An 18,825-nucleotide genomic window follows, 5' to 3' on the forward strand; every position below is an offset into this window, starting at 1 on the left:
GAATCGAACCGGCAGCCTTCGGAGTTAGGAGCATGGAGCTCTAACCCCCTGAGCCACCGGGCCGGCCCCAGACTGCATTTCTGGTTTAGAAAGGGCCTTTTTCACTTCACAGTTATGCCCATTAATAGTGTGGTATTTCTGAACAACAGTTTTATCAACTGTATCGTGATCATCAAAAGTTACAAAAGCAAATCCTCTTTTTTCCCCACTCTGCCTGTCTTCCATAACTTCTATGGTTTCAATCTTGCCATACTTTTCAAAGTAGTCTCTCAAATTATATTCTGTATCTTCTTTAATACCACCAACAAAAATGTTCTTCACTGTTCGATGGGCACCAGGCTTTACAGAATCCTCTCTAGAAACAGCTCTCTTTGGTTCCACTACATGCCCATCAACCTTGTGTGGTTGAGCACACATCGCTGCATCCACCTCTTCAACACAAGAGTAAGTAACAAAACCAAAGCCCCTGGAATGTTTTGTTTGGGGATCTCTCATCACCACACAATCCGTGAGTGTGCCCCATTTCTCAAAATGTTCTCTTAAACTATCATCTGTAGTTTCAAAGCTCAGACCACCAATAAACAGTTTTCTCAACTGCTCTGGTTCCTTTGGATCATGGCCCTCTCCCCCGCAGCGGCGGCGGCGGCCGGAGTCGGGCTGGGGGCGACTGGGCGGTGGTTTTACCTCCATTTTGAGACCGGACTCGCCTCTTCCAACTCGAGTTCAATATGGGACCCGACTGACTGATTTTTGATCACCCACTACGTGCTAGGTTCTGTGTTCGACCCTGGAAGCAGAGAGGGCCGTGGACTAATGAGGTGAGATGCAGAGGGAGAGCGAGACCCCCCGGGCACCAGGTGGCAGCAAGATTGGAGGGGTCACGGCCCTTCCTGTGGCCCTTCCTGTGTTCCCGGGGGAAGGCTGGCCCAGGTGAGGGCACTCAGGCAGCGTCTCTCCCTTGTCTCTGCCTCCCGTCCGGAGCTGTCACCGTGATTACTGCGGGGGCTCCTAACTGCCAGCCTCTGGTAGGCAAGTGAATTGATTTGTAAGGTGACATAAGGAAGTGACAGTAGAGTCAGGAAGAGCACCTCAGCTTTCTCGGTTTCTGAGTTGGGAAAACGGGGGTCAGTTTTGTGCAGGCGGAGCCCAGTTCCTGCTCTTTCAGAAAGGTCCCCAGATGACTGTGAATGAAGAGATTAGGAAGGGCTCAGCACTGTGCTGGCTGCAGTGGCACCTGGAGGCCACTGGCCCTGTGTGACTAGTGAACACTTGCAATGAGGCCAGTCCAATGCACCAGATTTCAGCCACAGCCCCTGTGGTGCATGGCACCCCGCTGTGCCTCTGAGGACAGGGCCGCAGATGCTAGCACCGTGCCATCCTGGCGACTGGGCCACTGCGGTGACACCTGGGTTTAGCAAGGACTCCCTAGAATGACACCTTCGGTTCCCACTAGCTCAGTTGGAGTGTAAGTGGCGTTGGGCTATCGTTACTTGATGAATTATCTGCGTAGCTTTTGTTCTGATTTGAAAAGAACAAGAACCTTTATGTTTACAAGATAGTAAACTGAGGTATCGTGTTTCCCCAAAAATAAGACCTAGCCGGACAATCAGCCCTAATGCGTCTTTTGGAGCAAAAATTAATGTAAGATCCAGTCTTATTTTAATATAGGACCGGGTCTCATATAACATAAGACCCGGTCCTTTATTAACCTTTGCTCCAAAAGACGCATTAGAGCTGATTGTCCAGCTAGGTCTTATTTTTGGGGAAATATGGCTCCTCCTCCCTCCTGGAAGGTCAGCTGGGAGGCCAGACCATGTAGGGCTCAGTGTGTGTGCCCGGTGTGTATAGATGTCTGTACTCGCAGTACAGACTCACTTCTGCTCAGGGTGATTGGATCGCTGCCGGTGTCTTAGCGCATTAGGGCTGCACCTGAGACCATACCATTGTCCACAGAGGCAGCGTATGAAAGGAACGTGTCCTGTGCCCGTGTTACCCGACAGGACAGCAAACCCCTTCTCTGCGTCAGCCGCCCTGAGTTCTCTTAAAATTTGCATCAGAAAAGTGAGAAACAGGAAAATCTCATGAGGATCGTAGATGTTGAATATACTGCATGCTAATAACATGTCATGCACGCAGGTCAGTGTTCAGACAGCGTGTGAACATTCATTACGTGCGCTGGGCTGGGGCCCTGGCTGGCAGGGACTTGGCTTCCCCTCGGAGGCCCATTCCCACCTGCGGGCCACACAAAACTAGTTAGTTTACTGTTTATGTCTCTGAATGTTCTGATTACTACTTCTGATCTACTAGGCATCAAAACTTAATGCTGATTTTCATCACTTCTGATACGTGGATGTGTGAGTCCCCAAGGTCAGCCATTTAGTGGTTCAGACGAATTTGGGGATTACTGGGGTCGCATCCTTCTCCGACGGCCGACCTGCCGAAGTGGCAGGGTGACCTGTGTCATTGCAGGAAAAATGTCATGACTCGGCCTGCTTGTGGGATGTGTGCTCCCTCACTTTTAAAACCAAGTTTTACAGCAAATTCAGTACATGCTTGTGATGTAGTCAGATACCAAGAAATACTGATTTAAATTTAAAAAAGGGCAGCCGGTTGGTTCAGTTGGTTAGAGCGCAGTGCTCTAACACCAAGGTTGCTGATTCGATTCCCACATGGGCCTGTGAGCTGCACCCTCCTCCTCCCTCGTCCTCCCCTCCCCCCCTTTTCCCTCCTACCCTCCCTCCATTCCTTCTTTCCTGTCTTGGAGTGTCTTAAAGCAAATCTCCAAATCTTATTTCACTCATAAGTAAGGAAGTATTTCTATCAGTTAAGGTCGTGGGCCCATTGTGACATCAAACAAAGGAAGAGCAGCTCCTTCACATCTTTAAATACCCAGACCACATTCAGATTTTCCTCATTTTCTCTAAAAAGTCTGTACATTTGGGTTTTGAATCAAGATCCAAAGTCTTGTGACGTTTTTTTAAACTTTTAATGGAAAACTGGAACATGAGAGTATGTCGGCGTACACCTTTAAACGGAGGGCTAGCCAGGGTCCGTGGTGTGGGGCGCAGTGTCCACAGGGCGCTCACTGCACCCACTCCAGCAGCGACACTGGTCCAGCCGCGGCGTCTTTGTCCTGCTGCCGGTGTGGTTAGAACCGTGTGTCGTTTTTTGGGTTTGCACCGTCTTGTTTGGAGGTTAGCTTGGATATGGGAATGAAAGAAAAGTAGAAAAGCTGATGGAATTGGTTCCAGTCCCTCCTGCAGACCCGTCTCAGAATGCTGCTTTGTCTTGTTAGGCGTTGGGCCAAGCCAGGCGGCAGACTACTGCCCCGTGTGACCATGGGTGCTCTGTGGGCTGGCTGTGACCTGAGAGGTTTCAGAGGAGCCACTGGAGCAGAGTGGGAAGCCAAGGGCGTGCGAGGGTTAATGGAGGGACACCCCAGGGCTGAGAGCACATGTGTGCGTGTGCGAGGCTGCTCTGTTGAAAGATGCTTCGTCCTCTATCACTGAAGGGCTGACAGAGCACTTTCCAGTTGTCTCATTTAATTGTTACTGCAGCCTATGATGTGGAGAAGACCATCCTGATTTTGCATGAAACAGACTAGAGTGAAAAGGATTCGGGGAAAGTCACGTTCCTTGTATGTGGTGGAACCAGAACTTGAATTACTCTAATACATTACTAAGTGCATGGCCTGAGTGTCATTGTTAGCAAGTGTGTGACAACCGGGGCGGGGCGCTGGGTTCCCGGATGGTCCTTCCTGGGCTTTACAGGGCTCTTCATTAGAGGGAGATGGTGGTGCTGCGTGTATCCTGAAGTAACCGGGCGCCACCCAGGGCCAACAGGGAAGCACATTATATTGCCAGTGAGAAATAATTTGACTAATGAAATTAGGCTAACACATTGACTTTCAAAGATGTTGCATGTCATCTAAAGTAGGGGCAGATCAGGGGCCGGCCCGGTGGCTCAGGCGGTTAGAGCTCCGTGCTCCTAACTCCGAAGGCTGCCGGTTCGATTCCCACATGAGCCAGTGGGCTCTCAACCACGAGGTTGCCGGTTCAATTCCTTGAGTCCCGCAGGGATGGTGGGCAGCGCCCCCTGCAACTAACAACAGCAGCTGAACTTGGAGCTGAGCTGCGCCCTCCACAACTAAGATTGAAAAGACAACAACTTGACTTGGAAAAAAATCCTGGAAGTACGCACTGTTCCCCAATAAAGTCCTGTAAAAAAATAAAATAAAATAAAAATAAATAAATAAATAAATAAATAAATAAATAAAGTAGGGGCAGATCACATACTGGCTTTTAAGTTACTTCGATTTCTACGAAAAGCATTTCCAAAACAGAAGTTCTAAATAAAAGCCAGTGGCAGCTGTGGGTCACAGAGAACAGACCGGAACCTCTCCTCTCAGCAGGTCCTGTCTTAGTGGATTAGGCTGGTCAGTGCGCTGAGTCAGCATGGCCAGAGCTTAGCAGTGACTTGGACCCAGGCCACGGGACCTGATGGTGGGGTTTCCAGAAGGCTTTGGGGGCACCCGGGTAGTGCAGAGAAGAGCAGAGGCAGTTCAATGTAAGTACAACTTAAAATGTACATTCATTGTTTCATTATCAAAATACTAAAAACTGCAAGCCCAGTATTGGAAAGTGAGAAAATATGACCAGTAATTCTAACAAAAATGCTATTCGTCTTTTTCTAAATATATTTTTAGTTTTATAAAATAGCTAAAGTATTACATTTGTTTTTCATTTAACATGATAAGCATTTTTCTAGATTTTCCTACCGTCTTCATCATTGTTCTTAGTGATAGGTAATAGTTCATCTGGTAAAAAGTTAATATTAGCTTTTTCTTTTTTTTAACTGAAAAGTAGGGAGAAAAAAGTGAAACCTTCTTGGTTCCAGGGCCCAGATAACCTGTTAACTTTGTTGAAAAAAGAAAAAAGTATATGTATGAAAGGTAATGTGAAAAATAAAAAAGCTGCCCCACTATTTCTGTGTCTTCACAAATAGCCACTATTAACATTTTCTTACGTATATACAAAGAAGATTGCTCCCGTTAGCATAGACGTTTGTCCTTTTCATACATACAGAAAGAAGAGCGCCGTCATTTATACGCTGTCTACCTGTGGATTTCATGTGCTGTGTCTCCACAGGGGAGCATTTGGGGCCAGCCTGCAGGTTGTGGGAATAAGAAAGTTGCTTGCTTCCTGGCAGTTCCTCCCCAGACCCTCGCTGCCCCTGGGGTGCGGGCCTCTCTGGGTGGGAGTATTGGCTGCCTGGCTCCTGTGCTGGTGGTGGTGTTGGGACTCTGCACGCCCATCCTGTGGGACCAGTTCAGTGTCCCAGCTCAGGGCAAAGGGGGCTGCCCTGTGGATGTGCACACACCACGTCACGGTGGTCCTGCACAGTGCCTCTCCACCCTGGGTGACTGAGAGGCCAGCGTGCTGAGACCCTGGGTGTCCCCCCATCTCCAGAAACTTCTTTTCCAGATTTGATTTTAAAAAATATACCTTACACATGGAGTATAGTCAGCGTAATTTTCAAAACCTTTAAATGCCTAACAATAGGTTTTGTTTTCTTCCCACCCCTTTTCCACGCCCCGCCCCCCCCCCACACACACACACTCTAGTTCAAGCGGTTGTTTCTCAGTCTAGTTGTGTAGGACACAGCTCCCCGGCCCATGCTGGTGTTATGAGCCTTGCGCTCCCCCCCCTCCCCGCTGAGGCGGTCGGTCGGCTGCTCACAGCAGCTAATGGCAGCTCTCACCGGCTGCCGGCCACTCACGTCAGCACATGGTAGCCCATGGCAGCACTCAGCAGCTGGTGGCAGCTCAAGCGGACCTCTGGCTGCTCACGGCAGCCCAGCTCCAGGGAGAGCTGTTGTTCCCAGTCTTAGCTGTAGAGGGCACAGCTCACTGGCCTGTGTGGGAATTGAACTGGTGACCTTGGCATTAGGCGCACGAGGCTCCAACCACCTGAGCCACCAGCCCAGAAGTTATGTTTGTCGACTAAAACTGAGTTTAATTCAGGGTGGCTCAGGCCGACATTAGCTGTTGGTTTGGGAAGGATTGAATAACGTAGCTTGTTCACAGACTAAGAAGGACTCTGACATGAGGTGCTGGAATCATACCGCCCCCAATACTGCAGGCCGGTCTCACGGTGCCATCGAGGCACATGTGTAACCTGCAGGTGAGTGGTGCCTGTGCTGGCACACAGCACATGGCTGCAAGCAGTCTGTGGGCCCGAGAGAAGACCACAGCTTTCTGTGTGAAAATTAGTTCGTATTCTCTTGGCACTGTTAGTATTTCAGGCATTCACACATGGGTGCAGTCCGTAGTGTGTGTACGTGGACACGAGAGAGGGCATCAGTGTGGTCACCTGGAGTAGACAGCCATGGTGTGGCCACTCTGCATCTGTCCGGGGCTCCCCCATGAGGCGTCCTGCCTTAGTGTGCTCACAAGCAAGGCCTTTCCAGACAACTCTCTTGGCCAGAGGGACTTCCAAGACTGGCAGCATAGGTCGCCTTCCCACGGAGCTGGGCACAGGCCCCACCTCTGCGGTGTCCTGGCTCCGTGAGGCCTTTCCTGGTGTCTGTCTAGTGCTGGTGACGTGAGCTGCCTCTCTCGAGTCCGTCTGCTTCCCCTGGCTGGCCCGAGCAGCTACGGTGTTTCCAGCTGTGACTGGGTCAGGCGAGAGCAAGGACCAGATCTCACCTTCCAAGATGCTTTTCGTTGGGAGTGATGTTTTTGTTGTCAGCAGTAAATATACGTCAGGTTTCTGTAGAAGAGACCATGCAACAATTATTTGGAATGCTTTTTGTGTAGCATTGTGTAGAGTAGGAAAGCTTATGTAGACTAGGAACTGGGACATCCCAGCTTCTGGGGTCATCCATGTAATTTCCCCCAGGTGTGTGTCAATCTCAAGAAAATAAACAAGCACTGTTAGTTAAATATCTGGTGTGTGTTATATTAACCCTATGACTTTTACACGAAATCTGTGAGGGAAAATACTCCCCTGTGTATTTGCATAGGAGACGGAGGCCTTGTATAAGCTGTGTTTTCATGTAAGAGCTGATGTGTTCTTAAGTGATTAAAAGATGTGAATCATTCTGTCTTCAGCTTTGTGCTCCATTGGTCAGATTTATGACTGACTGCAGCCATGTTCGGGGTCAGAAATGCAATACCCAAATCTGAGATTTCTTTGGGAAAATAAGTCTCTCGTTAAACAGCATGGCTTTGTTTTGACTGACTCAGGAATGCTGTCTGCTGAGACAGGGTGTGGGGCAGGGCCGAGTGTGGACGCAGGGCGGCCTGTGCCTGTTGGCATTAGGGGGTGTTCTGAGTCTGCTGGCCTCCCAGGACCCCTCTTGGTGGGGTAGCATGCTGTCCCCGAGCCAGAGGCCAGCTGGGCACCACACAAGTCCTCCTAGAATTGCTGTGCAAACAAGCCGACAGCTGGGCGGTCGTGGGTTCAAGCTCATTGATGTGGCTTGAGGTACTTGGTTGCCAGATTGCCACTGTATCCCATTTCCTGGCCTACCTAGACCAGGGTTTTCACGTGAGAGCTATTCTACAAATAAATGTCAGTTTTAGGTTCTTGGGTTCCCTAGTGAGACCCAGATCCTTTGTGAAAAATGCGTCGTAACAGACTTTTCCTTTTTCAGCCCACCACCATTTTTGAGTAAACCAGTAGACATTGTTGTACAAAGCTAGTCAATTACTGGGCATGTTTTGCTAACCAGCCTCTGGTAGGGAGGCATTTTATTACAAGTTCTGGTGAATGCTACGGTGCTCTGACTCAAATGAAGAGACAGCTCTCAGAACTGCAATTTACCCTTCTCACCTGCTTCATGAATTACTCAGCCATTGTTTATTAATTTTTCTGTGCTTGCATTTCTTTCAGATCTCAGATTCTTTGAGGTGGCGTTGGAGAGAGAGCACTGAGATCAGAAGATGAGTGAACTTGACCAGTTACGGCAGGAGGCCGAACAGCTTAAAAACCAAATTAGAGTACGTAGCTCATACGTGTTTTTTAAATTATTTGGATTTTAGGTCAGATGTTATCTGTTTTAGGAAAGATGGGTTACAGAATGTCTACCAGTGCTTTGTACTTAAACTGAATCTTAATTGGCCCAGCATATACTAATCACACTTCCAGATACTGCCTCTGGCACCTTAACCGCAGGATTGTTTCCTAGTGGGTTATTATTTGACTACGTGTAAAATGTTGCTGTAGAGTTTATAGACATCTTCCTGTACATTTTTTCTTAACCCTGGGAATTTGCTTTGTGACTTTCTTTGGTCACTGTATAGAGTGTGGTGTCTGCCTCCCTCCTTTGTGCCTGTTAAGTTGAGGGCAGGAAACTTATTTAAAAATAAGAGTATTAACAGCAGCAACACTGTGCTGTTGTTTTAGGTGTGCCCGATTTATTGCTCCCTGGGGGATGTTATTGGAGTCCACATCTGTGGCTAGGCTGTTAGAGCAGAGACATCTCACCGAACATAAAAACAGCCTTGCACAGTTGAGCTCACTGTACAAAGAACATTCACAGGGTTCTGAGACTCTGAATTCCGTTACTGATGTACGATGTCACGTTACAGAACCAGGATCTTTGAAAACGGGAGGAGGAGTGGGCCTAAAGGGATGAATTTTGCTCTCCTACAACTTGTGCTTTTAATGGATGTTTCTAGAGAAACATTTCCCACGAGTCGTTGCTCTTCTCATACTCGATATGAAGAATGAAAGGGAAGGCGGTGTACTCAACAGGAAGAAGCAGGTCTCAGCACCTTTAGGTAGATGATTGTCGGGGAGAAGGGCTGCAGCTCAGCCGTTCTCCACTTCATCCACTAGGCGTCCGCCACCCCTCAGGGTATCACCTTTCAGTGTGTCCTGGTGAAGCCTCATTATTTCCTTCTCAATGACCAGTCGTTTTCAGAAGGCCTAGTGGTAATTGGAGAAAGAAGCATCAACATTATTTTAGCCAACTTTTTGTGTGAGCTTGAGAACAGATAATGGAATTGTCTGAGATCTGCAGCCTGAGAGGAAACAGAAAATATCCTTTCACTGTTAAGAAGTTTTCAGCTCTTACCATTTAAAATATCTGATATACTCAATAAAAATAAGGAAGACTCAAGTGTTTTTAATTTGCTCTGATCAGACTTTTTTAATATTACATGTCTGTCTATCCACCCTCTAGAATATAAAAATTAGAATTTTGTTTTTCTAAAAAAAAAAAAAAAAAGAATTTTGTTTTTCTGACAACTATAAATTGTTCATAAAGAGTGGATTCACACCCGTTCATAGTAGATAAACAGAGTTTGTATGGCAGAAGTGAAACCACATTTGGAGAAAAACAGGCAGAAAGTCGACATCACGTCTCTTCCCAGTCACATTGTGAAGTGCAGGCAGGGCTGTCGTGTGGGCCACATGTGGAGTCTAAAAATGTGAGAGGAAACAGGTGGGATTAATTTTTAACAAACTGTATCTAAAACGTCATTTCAAAATATACTTAATATTTTCTTTTTTTTCTTTCTTTTTTGTACTAAGTCTTGAGAATTGAGTGTGTCTCTCACATTAAACGGCACATGAAGTTTGCACGCGCAGTCTCATGTGGCTCCTGGCTCCCCGTGGGAACAAGTGGGAACAAGTCCCAGGAGAGTGGCTGAGCCACCCGGCCTGTGGCCCCAAGGCTGTGTCAGCACAGTGCAGGCGACAGGGGCTGTGCGAGCCCACACAACAGGAAGGGGAGACTTTCTTTCAGGAAGGAAAGAAACCCCCTTTTCCTGATTGCTCAAGGAGGGCGTGCTTCTTAAAGAAAGAGATGGTCCATGAGTCTGAGCGGGGCTGCTTTCTTTGTTAGGTTTGATTTTTAAGTTGCAAGACCCCAGAGGGCTCTCATCCTCTTTTGACTGATGTGTGAGGAAGCAGGGCTCTGAAAGGGATGCCTGTTAAGAGCGTGGCATGCCTTCAGGTACACAGGCCGCCCGATGGGTTAAGGAAAACGCCACGAAATGTACGGGTGCCGATCGTTTACAGAGCGACTGCCAGTCTGTGCGCAGCGGGCCTCACTGTGTGACAGGGTCCTACGTGTGGCCGTGTGGTGGCCAAGCAGAGCGGGGGCTTGCACTGCAGCCTGAGCAGGATGAGGAACTAAGCGGGCAGTATAAGGGGACACAGAGATGACCTATTACCTTCCGTGACATTTCTCATCACCAACAGTACAGAGGCCTGTGCACTAAATAGTACACCTATTAGGCACGTTCTCACCAGCCCGTTAAATTGGGAATGAACCTAGAAGGTGCCGATTTCTGCCGTTATTAGGCAGCAGTGGGGATGTGGCCCTTGGATGGACCCTTCCTGACCTGTGGGAGGTGGAAGGTGCTTGTTCTGAGACACGCGTGCACACAGGCACCTGTTGGCTGAAGTGAAGACTGAACCGAACTTCCCTGTGCCTGGTGTTAAGGTGGTCTTTTCCTCTTACCAGTCGCTGACACAGTCTGTTCGGGGCGCATCCACTTGAACTTCTCGAGTTCCTAAGTCACATGGTTTGTTTTTTCCATTTAACAAATTCTTGTTCTTTCTGAAATGGAAGGCACAGATAACATCAACAAAACTGGTTTCAGAAATAAACACTAAACTCAGTACCTGACAAGTAGAGTTTGTTGATGCAAGACCTGCCCCTGTCTGTCTGGCCTCCACTTCCTCCTGGCAGAGGAGTGCTAGATTACAGAAGATTCTGTGTTACTGTGTCATGAATTAAGCAGAGTGACAGGGGGTAGCATGATTAGAGGTGCGGTTGGAGCCTGGGTCTGCGATACACTGATGATAACAACCTGAATGGGTTTCTGTGCCCTTGTGCTAAGTGTCCCCATCGCCCTGTGAAACAAGATCATCAGCAGTGAGGCAGTCGGTCCCGGAGAGTCCCTTCCTGGGACACCCCCACGCGTTCCCTGGTGTGTAAGGGCCATCATGTGGCCAGTTGCGTCTGTCAGAGCAGTCGGTCAGGTGACTGCATAAGGCAACATTTTTCTTATTAGAAACTCATCATTTCCTGAGAAATTATTGCTACACTCAGATTTTGACCCTTTTAAAGCTATTACCTCATTTTCCTTCATAAAGTATGGCTCCCTTTGTAAAATATATACACTAATTTGAGACTTCAAGATTTCATTTTCTAGTAACTTTGGTTAGGGATAATGAAACATTTTAATTAGCTTTAGTATATCCCTTTATAGTACTTAACCTGTCTCCCAAGGTCATTTCATAGATAAGAAAACACATAACAGAATAGAAGAGCCAGAAAGTCTCATTAGAGCCTTCGTTCTTTTTCAGAGTTTAGCAAGAGCAACTGTTTGGCTTGAAAACAGAGTCCTCAGTTAACACAATTGCAGAAGCAAAGTTCTTTGGGCTGGCCATTGGTGCTCTTTAGACTTTCTCTGGGCCTCCCAGCTCCTGGGCTGTTACAAGACAGAGCGAGATTTGTTTGCAGGTGTGTGTCAGGAATGGGGCCTCGGCAGGCAGGAGAGGAGGCAGCACTGGTTGGTCTGGGGTCTTACCAGCACGGGCTGTGTTTTTGGGGTCACGGGTGTAGCCTGGGATGTTTGGGTGCTGTGGGCTGTGTGTTGAGTGGGGTCTGTGTGCCTGTGTAGTCCCCAGATGGCCCTGCCCTGTGGGCTGCGAGGACAGGGAGGGGGCGGGTGTGCTATCCTTGCACGTCCTGCCCTCACTCCAAACGGTTTATAGAGGCTCTCTGAAACTTTGGTGTGAGAACCTGGGATTGATGTGTGAGGAACATGACTAATTTGCCCTTCATCTTTGTTATTTCTAGGATGCTAGAAAAGCATGTGCGGACGCAACTCTCTCTCAGGTAAGTACCACCTCACGCAGAGTCGCTGCCCGACATGCAGGTTGGGGTATGGTGGAGCCCCCCACTGGGGACCCCTAGAAAGGGCTCTGCTCTCGTTGCTTCCACACGGTGAGGAGGAAAACCAGTGCTTGGAGATTGGCACTCAGAAGTCACTCCCGTGCTAGGTGTTGGAAATAGTGTTGTTTTTTAAGATGAAACATGTCTCTCGCCTTAGTATTTACTGTTAGAGGTCAGTATTGGCAGATACTGTTACAGCCTTCAAATGAAGTGTTTGCAAGGTCCTCCCTTGATACAAAATCTGCCTCAGAACGTCTGTTCCTAGAGTTGAGTTTGGCAGATCCTCAAAACATTAGACGTAAATTTTGACGCAGTGATTCCACTCCTAGACACACACCCAAAAAGATTGAAAACCGGGGCTCCAACGAGGCCATGGACCCATGGTTCTTAGCACTGGTCATAACAGCCAAAGGGGGAACAGCCAGCTCCCACAGTGGGTGCAGTGGATGAGTGGGTGCGCAGGCTGTGGTGGTACAAGGGAGTGTTAGTCATAAAAAGGGATGCAGTCCTGATGCTCGCCATAGCTGGGACAGAAAACATGGTGCTAGTGAGACGAGGGCACAGAGACCACGTGGTTTGTGCTTCCCTTCATATGACGTACTCAGAGCTGTGACCCCACAAACTGAAGACAGGGCAGCGCTTGCTGGGCACACTCCTCTTGGGGAGACGGAATACGCTAGATGCCACTGGGCTGTGTCCTGTAACATGCTGAGTTCCACCTCGTTAAAAAATGACATTTGTCCAAAGAATTGAACAGGAATGTAAAAAAATTCTATTACTATGGAGGATGATTAATTTTTCAGTGTCCTAATGCTTTAGGAGATGCATTTTAATTGTGTTTAAGCAGTAAGTTAAGGAAAAATTGTACTGCATAGAATTAGTGTGTTTTGCCATGTATAATGTGCACCTACATTTTTTGGCCCAAAACTTTCTGGGGAAAAAAATCTTAATTTTTTAATTTAAATTTTAATTTGTTTACATTTAGGTACTTCTTTTTTGCATTGTAAAGAAATTTTAGCATTTATTTTTTAACATATGGTACAAAAAATTTTATGTAATAAATACTTATGAAACACTAGAACAGATATGAGGTAGAAGAAATTTTACGCACCAGCAACAAATTTACAATAGTTACGCCTCATAGAAGTCCAAGTGCTCTTCATCATAAGTTCAACAAAACCGATCATGTTCCAGGGTATTGTTTTGTATACGTATATCGTTATTGATTTCTAGAGTTACACTTTTAACTCATAAGAATAAATAAAAGAATTAAAAACATTTACATAGATATGGAATTAGTATGACGCATGTATAATGTGCATCTTTATTTTCCCCTCACAAATTTGGGCAAAATGTGCATTATACATGGCGAAAACACGGTACGTGAATTTGAGCCCGCAGTTACACTTTGGACCCCTTGCTGTGACACACTTACTTCATTTGTCAACCCGGGATTTTCCATTGGCATGGCGCAGGTTAGCGTCCTGGGCTGTGCCTCGGGCCAGCCCTGGTCGCTGGAAGGACTGCCCTGGTCACTGTGCCACCCGAGGGCTGTGAGCAGGACGCAGGCACAGGGCCGTCCGCTCGGTTGTGCGGCTGCTGGCCGATGGGGCCCTGCTGGCCGAGGGTGGTGGGAGGGGCTGGGCTGTGTGAGCAACAGCGAGGGAGGCGGGGGTCCCCGCCCCTGGGGGCCTGCAGTGTGCCCGTCACATGGGGGGACCGACAGGGAGACACAGGTGGTCCTGATGACCAGGTAGAGCAGGAGACTTAACGAGAACCACGAAAGGAAGGTAAACGCACGTCCCCGTGGTTGGAGAGCTGCCTGGCTGGCGGGCAGGACTTGGGTGGGCACGGGGAGGGCGCTGGTGCCGCCGGTGGGTGGGTGTGGAGGAGACGGGCAATGGCGTCGTCCCGGGGCTGATTGCAGGAGCTTTTCTTTTCAGATCACAAACAACATCGACCCCGTGGGCAGAATCCAGATGCGTACCAGGAGGACGCTGCGGGGCCACCTGGCCAAGATCTACGCCATGCACTGGGGCACCGACTCCAGGTGTGTGCTCGCAGCCCCAGCACCGTTCTCTCTATCGGGGAAGTAACAGGGCGTTGGCTGTGCCTTGTCAGGAAAGAACGGGGCGTTGCAGCTCATAGTGGGCAGCCCAAGTACGGCGTCACAGGGGCACGCTCCCGTCTCTTTCCAGACCTGGGCTGCGTGTACACGGTCACTGCTTCCCTCCCTGCTCAGTTCATGTCAGCTCTGAATGCGTCTTCCCTCACCTGTGCTGTCCTGGCTCCATGGCGCAGTGCTGTGTGACCATGGGGAAGTCACCGCCTCTCTGTGCTTGGTTCCTCTTTCCAGCCTGTGCTCATGGCTTCTTGGCCGATCTCTCTCCTGGTTTCAGTGTCCTGGCTCAGGGGTCGTAAAACCGGCCCCAGGCAGCACCAGCAGGATGCAGTGTGTGGAGCCTTGGGACAGCGCCCTGCGCATCCCAGGTGCTGAGCCCACACCAGGCGTGTGTGCCTGGGCTGCGGTCCTCATTCTCTCCCCCGCCGGTCTGCCCCCCTCCTTTTCTCCACCGCCCCGTTGTGGGTTCATTGTCTCTACTTTACATTCTGCCCCTGATTTGGACTTTGTCCTCCGGAGGCTCATCTCGAGCACGCTGCGGGTCTTTCCTTCCCTCCCCTCTTTGCACCGCGTTTCCCTTAACCTGCAGCATTGCGGAAACAAAATCTGCTCAGCCCTCTTCTTTTTCGTTAGAGGCCATTGGAAAGTCCACCTTTTCTACCTTCTCCACCCAAATAATTAAATAAAATGCCGTGTGACTGTGGCTCTAACGTTCTTTCAGATATCTCACAGGGTTCTTCACATGTCTTTCTTTGAATAGCATTTTTTTCATGTTTAATTGTCAGAGTGGAATTTTCAGATCAGTTTCCTCTTTGTTCATAGAAGTGTCTGCGTTAGAGTGTAAACAGCTACAGAACAAAAGATTCTATCTTTAGTCTTTTGTATACAATATCCTGTGCAATTCCAAATGCAGATGAGAGCTTAGATCATTTCAACGATGACAGTAATCAGAAAGAATAAAAAAGGAAACAGAAAAATGCCCGGACCAATCGATCCACCTTAGACTTATTGTCAGAAGTAGATGGTTTGTCCTCCGTCTGTGGGAGCGTCAATGTCCTGATCACACCAGGACGTTTGATAGTGCTGTAGCCAGGTTGTACTCGGAGCCTGGCACTCAGGGGCCTAGTACTCAGACCTTGGTACTCAGGATCCCAGTACTCGGGGGCCTAGTACTCTGAACCTGGTACTCAGGAGCCCGGTACTCAGAAACCCAGTACTCAGAAGCTCGGTATTCAGGAACCTGATGCCCTGGAGCTGGGTGCTCAGGAGTCCAGTACTTGGAGCCCGGTGCTCAGAGTCTGGTACTCGGAGCCTGGTAGCTCTCTTGGCTCCCTAAGAAATGCGCTCTCCGCCAACAGCCAGGCTTTTGTTTGGGGAGTCTGGAAGGCTTCTCACAGAGGGGACACTTCACAACGCAGCTGTGTTCTGGGAACTGTGGAAGTGTGTGGCTAGAGCAGCGGAGTTGAGGAGGGAGGGTTTCGCGGTGAGGTAGGACAGCGGGCGGGGACCAGAGCACCCAGGCCCGCCATCAGCAGGTGCAGGCTCTTCTGCTCTTTGCATCTCAGGGCTCCGATAGGAGCTGTGCTCTGAAAGCCCTGGGGTTGGGCAGGAAGGACAGCAGGGACCTGAGAAGCGGCCTCAGGTTCAGGGTCGTGGTCACCTACGGAACGGCTGGCGTTGGGAGCCGCTGGGTGTTGTGTTGGTCTCCATCTCCTTCTTGGGCAGGAGGGGGCTCCTTTTTACAATCAGAAAGAAAAAAAAAAAAAACGGAAAATGATGTTAAGGAGGACCTCTCTGTCCAGAGCTTTTCAGAGTTTTTTTGTAGAAAGTCTAGACTTGTTCTTTTAGTTTTGGGTGTACATTCTGCTTTTGTCATCTTCATACTTCTTGCCTTCATAAATGCAGTTGGATTCTTTTTCATGACTCAGGGCTGTAACTTAACAAACAGCAGTTATTTAGGCCCATTCTTACAGTTTGTGGATGTTGACAGCCTGGCACTGACGAGCAGCTGGTCTTTCCGGCTGCCAGAGAGCCCCACAGCGGGCAGGTGTGGGTGCGTGCCAGGGTGTGATGGAAACACTTGTGAAGTGTCTATCAGTGTATTACAGTAGATGGACTCATCCTTCATTCCACTGGTTACAACATGAACTGACAAACTTTTCCTCCTTCTAAAGCCTGTGCGTGAAACCCAGCGAGGCCCGAGGCTCGAGGCCCGCCCTCGTCTTTGCACGTGGGCTTCTGCTTGGCTCCTGCTCAGTGTCTGGGAGCCCTGGCTTCCCTCCTGGCCACTCGAGCCTCTGCGTCTGGGTGGGTGCTTACCTCCTGGGAGCTGCTTAGCCACAAGCTCTGAACCCCGTTCCCCAGCAACTACCCCCCGGGATTAAGAGGTGTGTCTTCTGTCACCTGGAGGATCAGCAGACCGCTTAGCGTCTGTCTCACTCACTAAAACCTGGGCGAGTCAGCAGACACTGAGCTCTCTGAGCAGGAGACTTGCTGAAGGTGACCCTTGGGGGTGAGCCGCTCTGCGTTGGTCCTGAACTTCCAGACAGAGCCTGTGCTGGAGGGCCGACAGACAGACAGAGCGGCCACCGAACTCAGATGCCACAGTCTCCTGAAGACACTGCATCTGAGAAATAAGGCATTGGAGCCTCCCTTACTTTAGTCCTGGTATAAGTTTATAACCGTGCTGAAATTGTTTTTGTTCCAAACTCATCATTGCCTCCTCATAAAAAAGGAGGCTGTGCGAGGTGCATCCCAACATACAGTTTGATGAAAAGTGTCCAGATTATCAGAGTGTCGAGTTCTACCTCCAGATTTCGATCAGTTCAAGAAACCAGATATGCCTGTGGCTGAAACGGTTAAAACCTATTTTGATGAACGCTTTAAAATTAGAAATAGTCCTGTCATCATTCACCATAATGGCATGTGTCTGGTGGAGTTGCAGGGCCCTCCCTCTGTTCCTTGAAAACAGCACGTCCTGGAAGAGGTCCTAGGGTCTGACGAGTAGCTGCACTTCCCAGAATTAACTGTCACGTGATGTTCCTTTGCCCAATAGTCATGCTATCCTTCTGCAGTACCCCGACTTACTTCTGCAGACACAGTCGGACTACTTGTCAGCACACAGATCCCAAACTTAGCCCCGTTGCCCAGAGCAAGAAAATCATCAGGACAAAGATTCGTGACGCTTACTAGTGTCTCCTACTGGACCAGGCCCAGTCTGCTGTAGTTTTGTCACTTTGCAAAGCAGGTGGGATGTGTGTCTAGGACACCTGGGTTCCAGTTCCTCAGTCTGGGAAATTCTCATGGGTTTTTAGTGAGAAACGCCTCAGGAATTTGGAGTATCTAAAAGCGTGTTCCTTTACATCTAGGCTTTCCATATTTCGGAATAGAACAGAAATTGTATACTACGTATTTCCTACCAACTTTGGCTCTTGAAAGATCTGTGTATCTCAGATTTGATTTATGAGGAGCAGAAACCAAACAAGCAGTTACAACACGTCCCAGTCTCAGCTGACCAAGCAGGTGGCCTCGGTGACCAGCTGCACGTGAGGCCACGTGTTCGAGTCTGAACTCTTCTCTGAGCACTGTCTTCCGTGCTGTCACCGTTGGTCTGACAGCTAGAACTTTTTTTGCCTATAAACAACTGTGCTCTGTCTGAAGCAGATGTAATATTAAAGCACGTGGTCATCGTCACTGGTTGGCTGTGTGTGACTGCTGTGTCGCTGTCATACTAACGGTGTGTTCTTGTCCTTCCCGCCAGGCTCCTGGTTAGTGCCTCACAGGATGGTAAACTTATCATCTGGGACAGCTACACCACAAACAAGGTAGGGACCCCAAAATGCCTTCCCTGGAAACTGCCTGGATCCACTCACGTGAAACTTGTAACAGGATGGGCTGGGGACATAGCAAGTTTGGCTGTGGTCCAAAGTCTCCCAGCCAGAAGCCGAATCGTGGGGCCAGCACACGTAAAGGGTCTCCTGCTGACCAGATCTGGCTCTTTACAGAGCAGGTGGGCGGCACTGACTCCTTGTTTCTGGGACACCTGGATAGCAGTTTGGCCTCAGTCTGGGAAATGTCACATTTTAGTGAAAAATGCAGAAATACAGCTTTTCATGCAGTTACTAGTTTTTACAAGGGATCATCTGAAAGACATTATCCTTTGAAGTATAAATGAAATTCTTTTAAAAACTTAATCCAAGGTTGTATCATAGTGGATGAAAAGTACTATCGTTGTTCCAGACGTGTTTAAAAGATCAAATTCAGTTGTGTTTTACTGAAGAATGCTAAATGTGCATAAAATAGTACAGTATTTATAACAAATCTGTCTGAGACACAAGGAGGATTAGTTACAATAATGTCTAGTTTGGTCACTTCAGTAAAAATGTGTTTTTTAAATGATTTATAGACATGCTTTCTTTTTTTCTTTAAGATTAAGTGAATTTTATTATGAGCAGATGTGCCTTAAAATAATATTAAAGGAAACTGCTTTTGTTTTAATACATTGGATTTCTCAGTAAAACTTTGCTGTACCTGACTGGCCACACATGTAAATTGTTTTCAGATTAATTTCAGTAGTTGAGCTCGTTGCATCACGTGTGTTCTTGTTCTGTCACTCAGGTCCATGCCATCCCTCTGCGTTCTTCGTGGGTCATGACCTGTGCGTACGCCCCTTCTGGGAACTACGTGGCCTGCGGTGGCCTGGATAACATTTGCTCCATTTACAATCTGAAAACTCGAGAAGGGAATGTCCGTGTGAGTCGTGAGTTGGCCGGACACACAGGTACGTG

At 48.5% G+C, this 18,825-nt stretch overlaps 1 protein-coding gene and 1 pseudogene across 5 annotated transcripts in view; one reads left to right on the forward strand and one right to left on the reverse strand.

Annotated features, from left to right (window-relative positions):
* LOC308501168 (heterogeneous nuclear ribonucleoproteins A2/B1-like) overlaps positions 1–799 on the reverse strand; it is a 1,697-nt pseudogene extending 898 nt beyond the window's left edge. Inside the window, exon 1 of the transcript in view lies at positions 70–799. The product of the transcript in view is annotated as a heterogeneous nuclear ribonucleoproteins A2/B1-like (transcript). The remainder of the gene's footprint in view (positions 1–69) is intronic.
* The window catches only part of GNB1 (G protein subunit beta 1), a 68,018-nt gene that overhangs the window by 36,876 nt on the left and 12,317 nt on the right, over positions 1–18,825 (forward strand). For all 4 annotated transcript variants that reach the window (XM_081057056.1, XM_081057057.1, XM_081057054.1 and 1 more), the window contains exons 2-6: positions 7,896–8,002; positions 11,821–11,859; positions 13,860–13,966; positions 17,799–17,862; positions 18,656–18,818. In XM_081057056.1, coding sequence (XP_080913182.1) covers positions 7,946–8,002; positions 11,821–11,859; positions 13,860–13,966; positions 17,799–17,862; positions 18,656–18,818 — 430 coding nt within the window. In that variant the 5' untranslated portion in view covers positions 7,896–7,945. The remainder of the gene's footprint in view (positions 1–7,895; positions 8,003–11,820; positions 11,860–13,859; positions 13,967–17,798; positions 17,863–18,655; positions 18,819–18,825) is intronic.

The sequence above is a fragment of the Rhinolophus hipposideros genome (assembly GCF_964194185.1).
Source record: "Rhinolophus hipposideros genome assembly, chromosome: 8".
Taxonomy (NCBI): domain Eukaryota; kingdom Metazoa; phylum Chordata; class Mammalia; order Chiroptera; family Rhinolophidae; genus Rhinolophus; species Rhinolophus hipposideros.